The sequence below is a fragment of the Galendromus occidentalis genome, unplaced genomic scaffold (assembly GCF_000255335.2).
Source record: "Galendromus occidentalis unplaced genomic scaffold, Mocc_1.1 scf7180000077504, whole genome shotgun sequence".
NCBI lineage: Eukaryota > Metazoa > Arthropoda > Arachnida > Mesostigmata > Phytoseiidae > Galendromus > Galendromus occidentalis.
The window spans coordinates 698,918-713,814 of NW_003805492.1; the positions used below are offsets into that span (position 1 = coordinate 698,918).

Consider the following 14,897-nt stretch of genomic DNA (forward strand, 5'->3'; position numbering starts at 1 on the left):
TTAACCTTGGGATGGAGTCTGCAGGCACGGCGGTGATCGTATCGCAGGTAGCGTTCATTCTGTTGTTGGAGCGTCGGCTTGCTCTGTTTGCCCTCCGTCGCCGGGATATGGCTGTTTTCTCCACATGAGCCCGAATGTGATCGATTTCATGATGTTCCAGCGTCCACCCCTGCACAACTTCCCGCAGATATTCTCAACGAGGGTACGCCTGGGCGCTGCGATGGGCGACGATCATTGTCCGTCTGATGGTCCATGAAGCATTCGAGATATGTTCCGTCGCAGGCATGCGATTTAAGGTGTCTCGAGGTCGCCTTGCAACATTGTTCCAGATCGACGAGAGTCGTTCCTGTCAACATGAATAAAGGAAGACGTGTTTGTCTTTCCGTGAGAGATCCAACCAGCCCAGGGGATTACGATACATTACGGTCCGTTTCGGCTGTAGATCGTTCGACCAGCTTGTGCCGACCTTTGACTTTGTCAAGTATCAACTGAAGAAATCCTTTCCGACCACAGAGACAATTACTCTCGACCGGGAAAAACATAGGAAGCAGCCCTCAGCGGCGGATACTGGTGGACAACAGTCATCGAGCTGCTCAGGCAGGTCAAAGTCCAAGCCCTTTTTCCGGGGAAATTTTGTTCCAAGGCGGATGAGCGGCGCACACTGACGCAAAACGGCACGCTGCTGAATGGCTCCATATATTTCCAGAAACATTGCACCGACGATCTAGAATAACAATCGCGAACTTTGTACCCCCGAAAATGGAAGCCTTTAGCAATCCCTACCTTCGCTATAGAGATCCCCTCGATGCCTTATCTTGCCGCTGTTCTTGAAAAAGGCTGTTAGCCTAATTTCGGCGGTAGGTTGAACGAGCGATCGGCTCTATACTCGGCCCGACTCGAGACCGGCAGCTGGCGAATGGAAGTTTTCATCCTCGCTCAGCAATCAGACATCACCGACAAGTTTTATTTCGATGCAAAGCTTGACCCAATGTCGAGTCAGCATGATTAAGATGAGTGTTTTCGCCCGTGAAGATAATGATGAGAATGTTTCTCCGAATAGATATGCTTCCGATGAGCGAAAGGAAGCGTGTGTTCCCCGACTCTCGATCGCCAATTCCTCAGGGTGATCGCGGCCTCCTTGGTTCGAAGTTTGTGAAAGAAGATCCGCTTCTTCTCGACGATTGGTCACTTGAGATGAGGATCAGCAACGAGTTGTCGATTGCTCACCGTGTCTTAATTGTCTTGGGCCTAGGGGATCGATGCAAAATTGGAAACTCAGACTCGAGATATCAATTAGGGCTCACACGACCATCTCGATCATTGCGCGCCTCCAGCAAATGCTGAGATACAATTTTATCGACGAAAGCTCAAAGGGAATAGTCGTTCGTCTGTCTGATGACATATCGCTCGAGTAGGATCATGGAGAACTTTCCTGTCACTTGGCCGCCAGAGCCCTTCGACTGAGCCTACCTACTTTCATCAGAAGATTGTAGTTGCCACGTTGCCACGCGTATTCCTGCGGCGGGTGCTATGAATGTTTCTAATTTCGGAGACATAGACTTATTTTTCTAGTCTCAATCCTAGATCTATCGGGTGCTTATCACTAATGTTTTCGTTTCCGGGCTTGAAGATAGGGTCACGCGACGATGACCTCGTCGGATAGTCATCTTAACTTTCCGGAATCCATACGTGTCGGCTAGACAACTCGGATGCCGCGACCGTGGCCTCCGGCAACGAGAACATAAATATTCGGTCCCGTCTGGAAAACAATTCCACCGGCCGGACTGCCCTGGAGTTCTTGTCTCCATGTACCATCTCTGGTTTATCGTGAGGAAGCTCATCAAGCACTCTTCTTGACGTCAATTCTCATTCGCGAATCCCCTGGAGGGTTCTTGTTGTTTTATTCCGTTCAGTATCTCCTATCTTATCGTTGCGAGTTTCCCCCAACGCGTTCGAGTACTCGAAGATCATTCACCCCTTATCCGTCCAGCAGCCAGCTGTTGGTCAACAAACATTTTATATTGGGAATAGTAGCTGTTATTTTTAAATCCTTGCTTGTCCTCGAGCATTCTAAAAATAGTTCTGCGCTCGCACCGATACTCGTGTTCCAGTGCGCCTTTGATCGTTGGACCCCGATGATGCCGAGGCCTGATGCAACGCCTCCTACGCAGCTTCCTATCGGTTTCCTCGAGAAGCGAACCCATCCAGACGTATATATTCTTTCGGCTTTCTCTCGGCTTCTCGAGATCAGTGTTTGGCCCGAAGACACCGCTTCCCCCCGTTCAGCCCTCCATCGACGAAGGCTGCGACCCCCTCTCTGCAAGAGATCACCGAAATCGCTGTTTGTCGCGATCGGAAAATCGCATAGCTCGTGGATTCGTTGATTTTTCTTTTCGAATGTGCAGCAAGCCGCGAATCCGGAATCCCCTGAAAAACCTCCGCGGAATGATTGATGAGTCATCCATGCGTTCGAGCCCTTCAGAGTTGTGGCTGGGAGTACCGGGGCGTCTCGGTGTGCTCCCGAGACCTTTCCGAGAATCGGCAATCGAAGCTCATTCACTTGCATTGATTTTCCCAGAGCGGAGGTGTAACGAGCAAAGAGCTTTCCTCTGGTCTATACGAGAATAATTGTATGGGTACGGCCATCAAATGCGAATCTCGTAGGGGAATGGAGGGCATCCTGGAATAGGCTGGAAAATGACGAAAATCGCGATTTCCTCGAGTGTCGAAGATAGCGGTGGAAGATCACAGCGATCAGCGAGAGGTGAATCAGACTAAAAGAGTAGATAATTATGAGTATGCACAACGAGGTGCCGGTGTGATGATCCTTCGCGGGTCACGTATCGGTAGAGCGAGTCAAAGAAGAGTGTGTGTGTACGAGAATCTCGAAAGATCTTCAATTCAAAAGGCACTAAGGTCATCTTTTCGTAGCAGCATCTCAGAATAGACAGCGATAATTTAGTGCGCATCCCAGTGGCTTGAGAAACTTGGAAAGACACCGTCTAACTGCTCCAATTCGGGAGGGCAAAGCAGCATCCACGAATAAAATTTCCTGACTGGCACTGTGGAAAGAATTATCGTCCACGACATCACACTGGAATTCAGAAATGCTTCGAGGCTCGATCCGAATCAAGGCTCAACACACTCTCAAGAGTTTGCTGGAACCCGCGATCTGGTGTTCATTCCCTGATTCGGAGCTCGATCGCGGACTCTCCGACCCTGACCCGCGGTTGCGCCTCCAGAATGGAGAGCATTCTGCGTCCACTCCAAGCAACCAGCACAGCAATAGCTACCTTCTGCTCGTGAGATCTTCTGGCTCCGTCAGGAAAATTTTTCTTGCCTCGATAATTATCCCACGATATGGAGGCCGTATTTCAAGTTCGAGACTCCGTAACCGCAGCCCGAAATGAATTCCTCCACGAAATCCTCCAAGAAATCCTCCACGAAATCCTCCCGAGCATTTCCTCGTCGGAAGAATCCACGATGCCTATGCTCCGACTCCATTCTGGAAATCGTCGACACGCCATTAGCCTCTTCATCAGACGGAAGCATGGTCGAGGACTTCCAGTGGCCAACTAGAAATCGTTATGGGCCCGCCTGAAAGACAACTCTTTGGCGAGACGTTGTCCTTCCTCCTTCAAGGATTTCTGCAGCTCGTCATCAGGCGATCGGACCGAATTAGGTTGGAATATCTGTTCATCGCTGCTATCGCTCCTCGACCGCTGGAGCTGTCCGGCTGGCCCTGTTTATGCGGCAGAATTTACCTCATACTTCTCGGTGATTATGATACCAAGGTCTTCCGATGTAACCTCCGGTAATCTATGCAGCCGGAGTCCGCTTCCGGGGATTTTAATCGAAGACTTCATGATCCGCTACCGATGCTAGGATTGGTTTTATCAGCACGTGGGTAAAAACCCCAAGCGGAACTTGTTAATCTGGAATGGAGATTCTCTACGCCTCGGACGCGGTCGATTTCTTGAATCGAACGGCGACCGGCACTTGCCCGATAGGTCCGACGAATGAGGGTCGGAACGCGAAGATTGGTGATCGGGCGCGATCGAGACTTCTCTGTCGGCGGTTGTGGAGCTGGACACAATGCTGAAAGTCAGCAGTCGGTCGGAATTCGGGAGCAACCCCGTCGAGTACCCGCGGATCCGGTGAGAGACCGAGGCATCATGACAAGCTCCCCAGATCGAAACTCGGGGAACCAGGAAGACGGGTCAGAGAAAGGGGACAAACTAGCGCAAGATCGAAGCTTAATTTAGAATTCAGATGTCGAGAAAGAACATCCTTGACCGATGTTGTCAAAAAACGTCGACTCATGTCATCGATCGCGAGCCTATGCCCTAATGATCTTGAATGTAATAAAGCCCTACGGAGCGACCATCACCATAGATTATGATTGCACGATTCCATGGAGCCCACCACATGTTCTCAGACTCTCACAGCCGAGCTGCTGATCTGCCCTCCCCACGAGCAGTTGAATCATTGTATTCATTTCACATTTAGAGTGGTTCTGTTTCGACTCCGCCGCCCGGAGCGAATATAATTCTTGACTGAGGCCGTCAAGTCAAACGAGCACAGGAGAATGTCACCCTAATGACCGCTGACCCGTGTCTTGTTGAGACAGATGAGAGAATAGAGAGAAACTATGGAGTTTGAAGTGGCATCTGAATGAACAGAGAAAGCATGCACAAGGACACAGCTGTCTGCAGCTGAGCCGGAGCTCGAATCGTATTGCGACTTAACGTCCCCTCACGGAAAACCGCTCTAGCTGCGCTTTCAGCAGCAAGACCGTCAGCGATGATCTGATTTCAAATTTGGCGCGCATCGCCCCTCTCCAGCGAGGTTCGATGGGCGCGAAAATGTCGCGCCGAAAAATGGCGTTTGGCGCTTAATGCTAGCAGCTTCTCCAGTGCTTACCAATAGCCAGAGCGATTTAATAACGACCCGTCAATTTAAACCGAAAAGTGTTGTTTAACGGTGAGTTCCTGAGTATCGACTCTATACGTATCGATCTGTGCATGTTCATGATCTAGGGCAGGACATTTAAACATTAAAGGGACATCTCGCCGACGGCAGAGACGAAAGTTGCTGCCAAACAATCGCGATTCTAAATGAGAAAAGAGATGAGTAACGCCCCCGTGGAAACTTATGCTTATTCTATCTTCGCAGAATTCGATACAACATGTCTTCCCCAAGAGCACCCGGACGTCAGGGACCTCGGACTCGTGAGTGAACTAAATTGCTCCCGCAGCCTTTGGAGACATACGCATGATGCTCCTGATCGCGCGTATCCCCATTCGACCCAGACTCACCGATTTTATTTTCTTGTAAACGACAGCGTCGTCCGCGCGCTCTCCCGCAAACTCACGTCAGCGCACGACTCCGGCCCGAGGGACTCCATCAAGGCGCAGACTGGAACCTCAAGCGGGTCCATCCGATGCGCCATCATCAGAACTCGCGAATCCGCTGTCCCCGAACGTGATTCCACCGTCCTCGCCCTTTGTGAGGAATGGAGTCTTCACTGAATTGGACCTCAGTTCACCTCTGAATTACGGCACGCCGAGCTCGGCGCTGACTCCATCAAGCAGAGGTTCGTGGAAGCCGGTCGAAAACGACACCGCGCCGGCGCAGAAACGATGATGTCAATAATATTCTATTCATGTCGGAGGAACCTTCGACGTGAGTCTTAATACCGATTGATGGATTCTCTTCTCATAGGACCGATTCGACCCCGGAGCGATATTCACAATGATCGCTTCCTCCGTCAAGTCAGCGTCAACGCTCCCAGTTCTGATCATGCGGATCAGATGGAGGTTGACCAGTCTTCTGATGTTCCGCAGATGGTCGTCTGGGGGACGGATGTTGTCGTTCCAGTTTGTAAAGCCAAGTTCCGCAACTTTTTGAAAACGTACATCGACGAAAATCTCGAACGTGATGAACTTTTCGAAGGTATTGACCCATCCAAGCCTTACTACCTTCAGAAAATGGCTGAGCTCAACACTCTCGAGGTTCGTTCTCTCAGTCTCCCGCAACGACCCATTTCATCACTCCATGACGTTGCGGATGCACCAATGTTGACCATAACTAACTCCGATACCGGTAGCTGACTATCGACGAATTTCGCAGGAACAATTTCTACACGTCAACATTAAGCACATCCGGAGCGCGGAACCCGACTTGGCCCGACAGCTTGTCCACTATCCCCAGGAAGTCCTCCCGACGATGGACATGGCTCTCACGGAACTTTTCACCGAAATATACCCGGACCACAACCTGCCAGTCGTGCAGGTTCGACCCTACAACGCTGAAATCACAAAAAGCATGCGTTGTCTTAATCCAGAAGACATCGATCAGCTGGTCACGATTGCCGGCATGATCATCCGCGCGTCGAACATCATTCCCGAGATGCGCGGTGCTTTCTTCAAATGCACGGTCTGTTCCTTCACCGAGAGCGTCGACATCGTTCGAGGGGTTATCCAGGAACCGATCACCTGCCGTCACTGTTCGACCAAGTTCAGCTTCGCTCTGGTGCACAACCGCTGCACATTCATCGACAAACAGATGATCAAACTACAGGAGGATCCCGCAGACATGCCCGCGGGTCAAACCCCTCATACAGTGTGCCTGTACGCCCACACCGACTTGGTGGACGCCGTACAGCCTGGAGACCGTGTCACCGTCACTGGCGTTTATCGAGCCGTGCCCGTCCGCCCCAACCCGAAGCAGAGATCGGTGAGGTCGGTCTATAGGACTCATATCGACGTGGTGCATTTCCGTCGATTGGACAACAAACGACTTCACGATGAATCCCAGGAGGGCAGCATAAATCTCTCCGAGGAAAGAGTTGCTGCGCTCAGGGACCTGGCCTCGAAACCGGACGTCTACGATCGCTTGGCTCGCGCCATCGCTCCCGGAATCTACGAGAACGAAGACATCAAGAAAGGTCTCCTACTGCAGCTGTTCGGAGGCACGAAAAAGAGTTTCTCGGGCGATGGGAAGGCGAGCTTCAGAGCAGAGCTCAACATCCTTCTCTGTGGCGATCCCGGTACTTCTAAATCTCAGCTGTTGCAGTATGTTCACCATCTGGTACCCAGAGGTCAGTACACGTCCGGGAAAGGGTCGAGCGCGGTCGGTCTGACAGCGTACGTGACCAAGGATCCTGAAACGAGACAGATGGTGCTCCAGACCGGTGCCCTGGTACTTTCCGACAACGGCATTTGCTGCATCGACGAGTTCGACAAAATGAGCGACACGACTCGCTCGATCCTCCATGAAGTCATGGAACAACAGACCTTATCGATCGCCAAGGCCGGAATCATTTGTCAACTGAATGCTCGTACCTCTATTTTGGCGGCGGCGAACCCGGTCGATTCCCAGTGGGCGAAGAACAAGACCATCATAGAGAATATCCAGCTTCCTCCGACCCTCTTGTCGAGATTCGACTTGATCTTTTTGATGCTCGATCCCCAGGACACAAACTTCGACCGACGTCTGGCTCGACACTTGGTGTCGCTCTACCACAAGACGCCCGAACAAAGCCAAGAGCAACAGTTGGACATGGAGTCTCTGAAGGAATACATTGCCTTCGCAAAGGCAACTTGCCATCCGAAGATCGGCGAGGATGCGGGTCAGATGCTCATCGACGCATACGTGGATATGAGACGTATCGGCAACCGGAAAGGACAGGTCTCTGCCTACCCTAGACAGCTGGAGAGTCTCATCAGATTGTCGGAGGCTCACGCGAAAACTCGACTCAGCGATAAGGTCGAGGCTGAAGACGTCGAAGAAGCCAAACGGCTCCATCGAGAGGCGTTGAAACAGTCCGCTGTCGATCCCTCGACTGGTAAAATCGACGTCGGAATCATTTCCACAGGTCTGTCGAATGCCGGACGCCAGCGGAAGATCGAGATCGCCGCGGCTCTGAAGAAGCTCCTTGAGTCGAAATCGGCGCAGAACCATCAGTTCAATAGAATTCTCCAGGAATTCAAGGAAAATTCCCAATATCAGATCACGCGAGAACTATTCGAAGACGTTCTGAAAGAACTCCAAGATCAGGGATTCTTGATGATGCAAGGCAAAACCAATATTCGTATCTGTTAAGCCTGAATAGATACGGGGAACGACCGCCTTGTGTGTATATACTTCAATTATCTTTCGTTTCATTGGCTAGATCTCGCTTATTACTCCGGTCTCTCGGACTGGTTTTTATCAGAACAATAAATTACGACATGTTCGAGGAACGGATTAAAGTCTCGTCCGTCTGGAAAGTTGGATTCTGTCACCCGAGAGCATCTCGAGGTCTGCTGAGCATCAATGACGACCACCCATCAAGAGTACATACAGCGATTTTCCTTGGTTTATTTACACTCAACTTCATTTCTTCGACGTCGCCCGGAGACGCTGACGACGTAGAAGGGCTCGAACTGGAATCATAATGAAAATATGCTTCATAAGGCGACCATTCACAGAAAATTCCTCAAGATCTCCTCAAGGAGCGCGAACACTACTCCCCGACTCGATGAATACCAAGAGTCTAAATTCAGTTGAGGAGAGCGCTCCGGAACATTTTCGAGTACCTATCATTGAAGGTCTTGGGGTGAACAACGCTACGGGGACAAATTCCGAAAGCTCTCCGCTCGGGGTCTTCTGCCACGATGCCCACCGATTCGACAAGGTAAAGCGAGTCTCGGGGTCATGTGAGCTCATCCTCAAGCGATCTGAACAACTCGAGCTCCTCGATCCCCTTGGCAATCGACACCTAACTGATTCTTCCAGGATACTGCTTCTCACGATCCGTCAATGGCACGTATCTGACCCCGAATAGTTTGGTTTTCACCAGACTACCATCCGCTTTCTTATCAACTAGCAGTAGGACCTGATCGTCGTATTCCTTGCCGACAGGACAAACCTACAGGATACGAGAGCATGAGAATGAGACGCATCCAGAGGAAATTCACGCACTGCGGAAAAATATTTTTTGACCTCCTGTGAAATACCCACCAAACGTCCTCCAGGCTTCAGTTGATCGACAAGTTTCGTCGGCAGCTCCTCAGCAGCCGCTCCGACATGAATTGCATCGTATGGAGCTTCCCCAGGATAACCGTCCCGGCCGTCTCCAACTGAAACAGATCGAGTACTTGATCAATTGATCCGATCGGCGAGGAACTCATAGTATTTGATCGGTGCCTGAAAAAAGATAGCACACCGCACCAAACAACTGAAGTTGACCAGTTTCCAGCATCTTCTTGTTCTTCTTCTTGACGTTCTTGACCGACATTTCTACTAATTGCGGAATGTGATCCACTCCAATGGCTCTCCCGCGGGGTCCCACCATCGCCGCCATACACGCCGTGAGGTATCCTGACCCAGACCCGATGTCCAAGGCTCGACCTCCTTCAGGCAAATGGTCCCTCAGGGCTTCAAGAGCGTAGGCATGCTGTTGAAGACGAGGTTTTGAAAATCGAAATACACACTACTGTATCCTTATCGACCTTCGATATCACGGAAACTATACGTCTTCTGTCATGCTCCATATCTCGATAACATACTGTGTGACATTACCATATGGGGGGCGCTTATTGTCACCGCGAAGCCGATCGCTTGCGGCGCATCATCGTACGCAGTGTCGGTACACATAGCAAAATCTCCGCGGTCGATTTTTCTCATGACATTTGCGATGCGTTCCGTCTTGAGGACATTGTGTCCTGAGCATGAAAAATCACTCGATTGAGCTCATCGAATGCGACCGAGAACCAAAGTTTCGCCAGCTCTTGTTATTGACTTGTGACAGCTCTGGGCAGCCTCCACTCACTTGATAAATTGTTGACCAGCTCATCGTTGTTCTTGCCGTGACATCGCCATGCCATTTCACGCCGTCGAATCGGGAGAGCGTATTGCTTCAGCAACTGCGGCAAAAATCCAGGATTGTGGAATTTCCGAATCGTATAGGCAAGAGGCTTCCTCTTCTCCAGTTCGGGTGATACCTCGCAAAGCCAAGTACCTATAGCCAAGTAAGCTTACCCCGTCGATCAGAGATTCGACTCTCCTGATCAGCGCCATTGTGAGAAGCCGACCTGGTGTATCGCGCAATCTTTTACGATTCAGGAAAGCTCTATCATAATTTAAGAAGCATCCGATCATGGATGGGGAGGGATGAGGCGTGGAGTTTGCGATATAGATTAAGCGTCTTCATCATCAATTATCATCTGACCGCCGGGGTGGAGAGGATTTTCTATCAGCTGATCGAGCAGCTGATGGATCTGCTGATCGCTGTTCAGATGGGCAAAAGCTCGATCTTTCCCCGAAACGCTCATAGGAAACCCAGCTCTATCGATCCGCCCTATCACCACGATCCCTCGGAAAACCTGAGATCGGCGGAATGCCCTGGAGGTACTCCGGAAAAACGACCGCGAAGAGAGAACGACGGAACGTCTACGCTACGAACCTTGTTAAAGAATCGATCCGCTCGCCGGGCAATCGTATCTGCGAGGTCCGGATCCACGGGGCTCTCTAGGTTGCGTATGACAGCCCGAGTTGTTTCTGTTCGATTGCGATGGGTAACGCGCCGACCCCTACCGTGACTTTCGCACCGACTCCAAGAGACGAAATTTCTCGCTGGTTGTTGTTGAAGCCGCCGCGCAGTACCCTCACAGGTTCGGTCTGCGGTCGGCCCTTCCCACAAAACAAAATGGCGGCGCGCCTAGCGACTCATCTCCCCGCGAATCGCGGACTCAGTGACAGGGAGTCCCACCTCGGGAACAGCGGGGTTTCTCCGTGGGGAAAGATTATTATTTATTAAGTGGGTACTCAAGGGGGCAAAGTTATTCTGAAATCAGTCATACGAACGGGGAACTCCTCAGGCTCTCGATATTCCATAGAGTCATAGAGATCCGCCGCTTGCTGAATGCAAACCATACGTATCTGCCCGTGGCTGTAAATTACCCAAGCTCCTGGACGCGGGCTGATATATATAGGCTCGGATATATACATGGTTGCTGACCGCGAGCCAGGGGCCTTTATGGAGGCTAGTTTCCATGACCTTCTCGACTCTATGGTTCCTGATTTCCTTGGAATTATGCGCTCTGATACTTCCAAATACCTTCCGAGTCTCCACCTCGGATTAGGTAGCACACGAGAAGCGCATTAGAGCTCCAACTCGTCGGAAAATTCAACGGAGGCAACCTCCACCCCAGGCATCGGGTCCAATCCCAGATTGCCGTTCTTCCATCCGATAAGTTGCTACCCGGTTCGTCTCTCTCCGGAAGGTCGAGGGGGAAGCCATGAAGCAAAATGGACAGATTTATTGAATCGGTACCGGGGTGCCTCTATGCGAGTAAGTCTCCCACACTCTCTCTACATGTTCTTTGAAGGGGAGAAAGGGTTGTAGTACGCCCCAAAATACTCTAAGATTCCGGATTTCTGCTCGGCGCGGTGACACCCCAGTGGCGTAGCGAGCTGGAGTGCCGCCCGGGGCAGTGATTCGAAATTTTCAGTTTTTTCAACGTGCTCGACAAAAATTCCGCCCTCCGGCAGATGTTTTTTCTCGAGAACACTCCGTTTTTTTTTAATGCAGAACCCCGAAATGCCGCCCCTGAGAGCTCCGTAGAAAGAACCGCCTCAATACGCTGCTGCCCCCCCTCCTCCCCGAAGTCCTCGACTAGGCACGGGACCCCTCGTGAAGTCATTTCCAAAGTACTATTCGGTGGCTTCGCCAGACGAATGATATTTTCCTGTTCTTCATCGCATAAGCCCTTCCAGTATAACGAGAAACTCCGACGCGCTACTTGTGGTCGATTCCTGTACGCTATGTCGAATGTATTTCCCATAGAACCACCGCATCCTATCCTCACCGACCTGCCAAAACCCCCGAGGACGGCAGCCGAGACCCCCAGGTGGTGCTGGTCCCCACATCTAGAGTTCCAGAACTCCAGACTCCAGACCCTAGAACTGTGGTTCGCAAACTTTCGCTCTTATGAAACCCTTCTCAGTCCTCACTCTTCACAAGGAACCCCTTGTGGAATACCTTCCGCCCCTTGAATTTTAGTTAGTGTGTCCCGAGCCCCAGCACAACTTCCCGCTATACGGAAATCAGTTTCATCAGACACGGGCCCACCGGCACAGAAAGCTATGGAAGAAAAATGACGAAATGTTAAGTCATCAACTGTGATTGGAACCAAAGTCGAGAAATCGAACCTACGCAACCCTTAGAAATCCGAGCGTGGAACCCGGAAAAATCGTCGAAGGAACTCCGGGGCTCCGAGGAAATCTGAACGAGGAACTACCTGACATTCACATATGAGCCCCCGATTCAAACATTGTTGATTCCTCGGTGGAGAGCGTCTGCTACTATGTCAACAGAACGTTTCGGCGCAGAGTGTGGTGCGTGGTGAAAGTTGAAAGGCAAACCATTCGTCCGGAGGTCTGTATCCGAAATCTCTCGAACTCCCTCACGGATGCTGCGGAGTTTGCGAGCTGTGACCGGCCCCTCTTAAGCTATCTGATACCCGGGAACCTGATACGATCTCCTCCCTGACCTGATCGGAAAATGCGGCTTACGAGAGTTCTCTTCGCGACGCCGAAACTCCCGAAGAGTTGGTCGAATTTCCCGGAGAGATACATCAAGAGGTCCATGGAAGAAATCGAATATAAGACTCCTGTGGGGCGGCAATACAGGAGAGCGGTGAGTTCTCCTGCTCCGTCCATCTATACATAGTCACGAGCGAGATTTGCAATTATTTCAGTGGACGCTCGCTCATATGAATCCTTGGGGGACGCATCCTCTGCTTGATATCGTATAGGTTCTACGGTACTCAGAACTTTCTCATCTCGATGTTGATTTCCGAAGGTGATCAAACGGCCCGATTCTGATTTCGTGTACGGCCTGGATCGACCGTGGACCGACGGCTTCAAGAAGTTCAACGAACCCGGGAAGCTGAACAGACCACAAATCATCGAGCCGGTACCAGAATTATTCTTCAAAGGCGACAGAGTTCAAATCCTGGTCGGGAAAGATAAAGGGAAACAAGGAATCGTCAACTACATTGTCAAAGAGCGGAATTGGGTCTGCGTGAGCGGTTTGAACTGTAAGCACGAGATCTCCAAGAATTTTGAGGGGAAGAAGATTGTTCAGGTGATCGAGCAGCCTCTCGTCATGTTTGAGCAGGTGAGGAGAGGACAATCCTAAGGGCATTTCTAGTACTGGAGAATTTGGACGCGTCCACAGGATCATTGAAGGACCTACCCGAGTCAGAGGCGGTACATCCTTTCGACATTCTATTTTGTTTTGATTTTCCGCAGGTCGCCCTGGTCGACCCAACCGACGAGAGAGCTTGTAAGGCCCAATGGAGGTACACGGAAAACAACGAACGGGTTCGCATTTCGCTCCGTAGCGGGAGGGAGATCCCTATACCTCTGACCGCTGAGGAAACGTACGACTACAAAACCCGCAATACCTATAAGAATCAACCCAAGGACACTTCAGCCGCCGACTTGGTGAAAATTACTTTCCTGCCGAAACTAGCCACTTTCGAAATGGACATCATGGAGGAACATGGCATCAAAGACGATCGGATTCCCGCGGAGTTCTACTGGTATTAGATCATGGATGCGGATACCTAGGCAATAAATATCGAGCTTTTCGGACGCTGAATTCCTTCCATCTGTTCCTTTGGACGGATCAGGGTAGATCTTCGGAGACATCCGGGAGACCTAATATCAATCAAGAGAGAGAAGTCCTACAAAAAATTTTATTTAAAGTCACAGCATAGATATACCCATCATCAAAATATCTCTCCCGGCCTTCTCAACCAAGTGCAAACAATTGCGTTCACTTTGACTTGAACTTGTCAATTTTCTCCAGCATTTCGGGAACAGCCTGGAAGAGGTCGGCAACCAAACCGATATCAGCGACTTGGAAAATCGGTGCTTCTGCGTCTTTGTTGATGGCCACGATCGTCTTCGAGTCCTTCATACCTGTTGGGAAATTTCCAATGAGTCACCTCTAGAAACCGGAAGCCCGAGAAAGAGAGCTGCGCCACCGGGAATAATTAGAGGATTGCTGCTCGATTTCGAACGATATGCTTACCCGCGAGATGTTGAATTGCTCCCGAGATTCCGATGGCGACGTAGAGGTCGGGCGCTACGATTTTCCCTGTCTGGCCGACCTGGAGGTCGTTCGACACGAAGCCCGCGTCGACTGCCGCACGTGACGCCCCCACAGCCGCTCCGAGTTTATCGGCGAGGTCGTACAGCATTTTGAAATTGTCGCCGGACTTCATACCGCGTCCGCCGGAGATTACTTTTTTAGCTGACGAAAGGTCGGGTCTCTCCGACTTACTAATCTCGGACTTGACGTACGTGGAAATGTCCAGCTTGACACCTTCAGCCTTCGGTGCCGATTCAGGAGTCGCGCTTCCGCTTGTCCCAACGGCATCGAACGAACTCGCTCGTACGGTGAGGATCTTCACCGCGTCCGAGGTCTGCAGGGTCTGGATTGCGTTGCCGGCATAGATGGGTCGAACGAACGTGTCCTCGGACTTGATATCCAGCACGTCGGATATCGGGGAAACGTCGAGTTTCGCAGCGACTCGCGGAAGAACGTTCTTCGCGAAAGCCGTCGATGGACCGACGATGTGTGTGAAGTTGAATTGTTTTTGTGACGCCAAAATGACCGGAGCAACTCTTTCGGGCAGAAGTCCATCCAGAGACGCGTCATCGGCGACCAAAAGCTTCTTGACTCCGTCGGCTTTTCCGGCTTCTGAAGCGACACCAGAAACGTCCTGGGAATCGGAAAGAAAAATCTCTGAGGCTTCTTTCGAGCTGGGACTAGTTGGGAGCACGTCCTCGGATTTAAAGGGCTTCACGATTTCTCTCAGCACATCCGACTAACCTTT

At 51.0% G+C, this 14,897-nt stretch overlaps 4 protein-coding genes across 4 annotated transcripts in view; 2 read left to right on the forward strand and 2 right to left on the reverse strand.

Moving 5' to 3' along the window:
• Positions 1 to 4,875: 4,875 nt before the first annotated feature.
• On the forward strand, positions 4,876 to 8,255 carry dpa (disc proliferation abnormal). The gene is made up of 5 exons (XM_018640841.1): positions 4,876 to 4,983; positions 5,176 to 5,231; positions 5,345 to 5,596; positions 5,725 to 6,014; positions 6,133 to 8,255. The coding sequence occupies exons 2-5, from the start codon at positions 5,189 to 5,191 to the stop codon at positions 8,104 to 8,106; spliced, it is 2,559 nt and encodes an 852-aa protein (XP_018496357.1). The 5' UTR covers positions 4,876 to 4,983; positions 5,176 to 5,188; the 3' UTR covers positions 8,107 to 8,255.
• A 178-nt stretch (positions 8,256 to 8,433) lies between these two features.
• Pcmt (Protein-L-isoaspartate (D-aspartate) O-methyltransferase) lies at positions 8,434 to 10,653 on the reverse strand. Its single transcript, XM_003746860.2, has 7 exons — positions 10,451 to 10,653; positions 10,027 to 10,079; positions 9,818 to 9,911; positions 9,568 to 9,710; positions 9,217 to 9,442; positions 9,007 to 9,125; positions 8,434 to 8,914 (listed from the first exon to the last, which is right to left on the reverse strand). Exons 2-7 carry the CDS (start codon positions 10,063 to 10,065, stop codon positions 8,765 to 8,767), a joined length of 771 nt encoding a protein of 256 aa, XP_003746908.1. The 5' UTR covers positions 10,066 to 10,079; positions 10,451 to 10,653; the 3' UTR covers positions 8,434 to 8,764.
• A 1,700-nt stretch (positions 10,654 to 12,353) lies between these two features.
• On the forward strand, positions 12,354 to 13,602 carry mRpL24 (mitochondrial ribosomal protein L24). The gene is made up of 3 exons (XM_003746822.1): positions 12,354 to 12,685; positions 12,851 to 13,168; positions 13,303 to 13,602. The coding sequence occupies exons 1-3, from the start codon at positions 12,551 to 12,553 to the stop codon at positions 13,600 to 13,602; spliced, it is 753 nt and encodes a 250-aa protein (XP_003746870.1). The 5' UTR covers positions 12,354 to 12,550.
• A 138-nt stretch (positions 13,603 to 13,740) lies between these two features.
• The window catches only part of wal (electron transfer flavoprotein subunit alpha wal), a 1,642-nt gene continuing 485 nt past the window's right edge, over positions 13,741 to 14,897 (reverse strand). Inside the window, exons 2-3 of the mRNA XM_003746861.2 lie at positions 14,090 to 14,783; positions 13,741 to 13,977 (exon numbers count right to left, since the gene is read on the reverse strand). Coding sequence (XP_003746909.1) covers positions 13,832 to 13,977; positions 14,090 to 14,783 — 840 coding nt within the window. The 3' untranslated portion in view covers positions 13,741 to 13,831. The remainder of the gene's footprint in view (positions 13,978 to 14,089; positions 14,784 to 14,897) is intronic.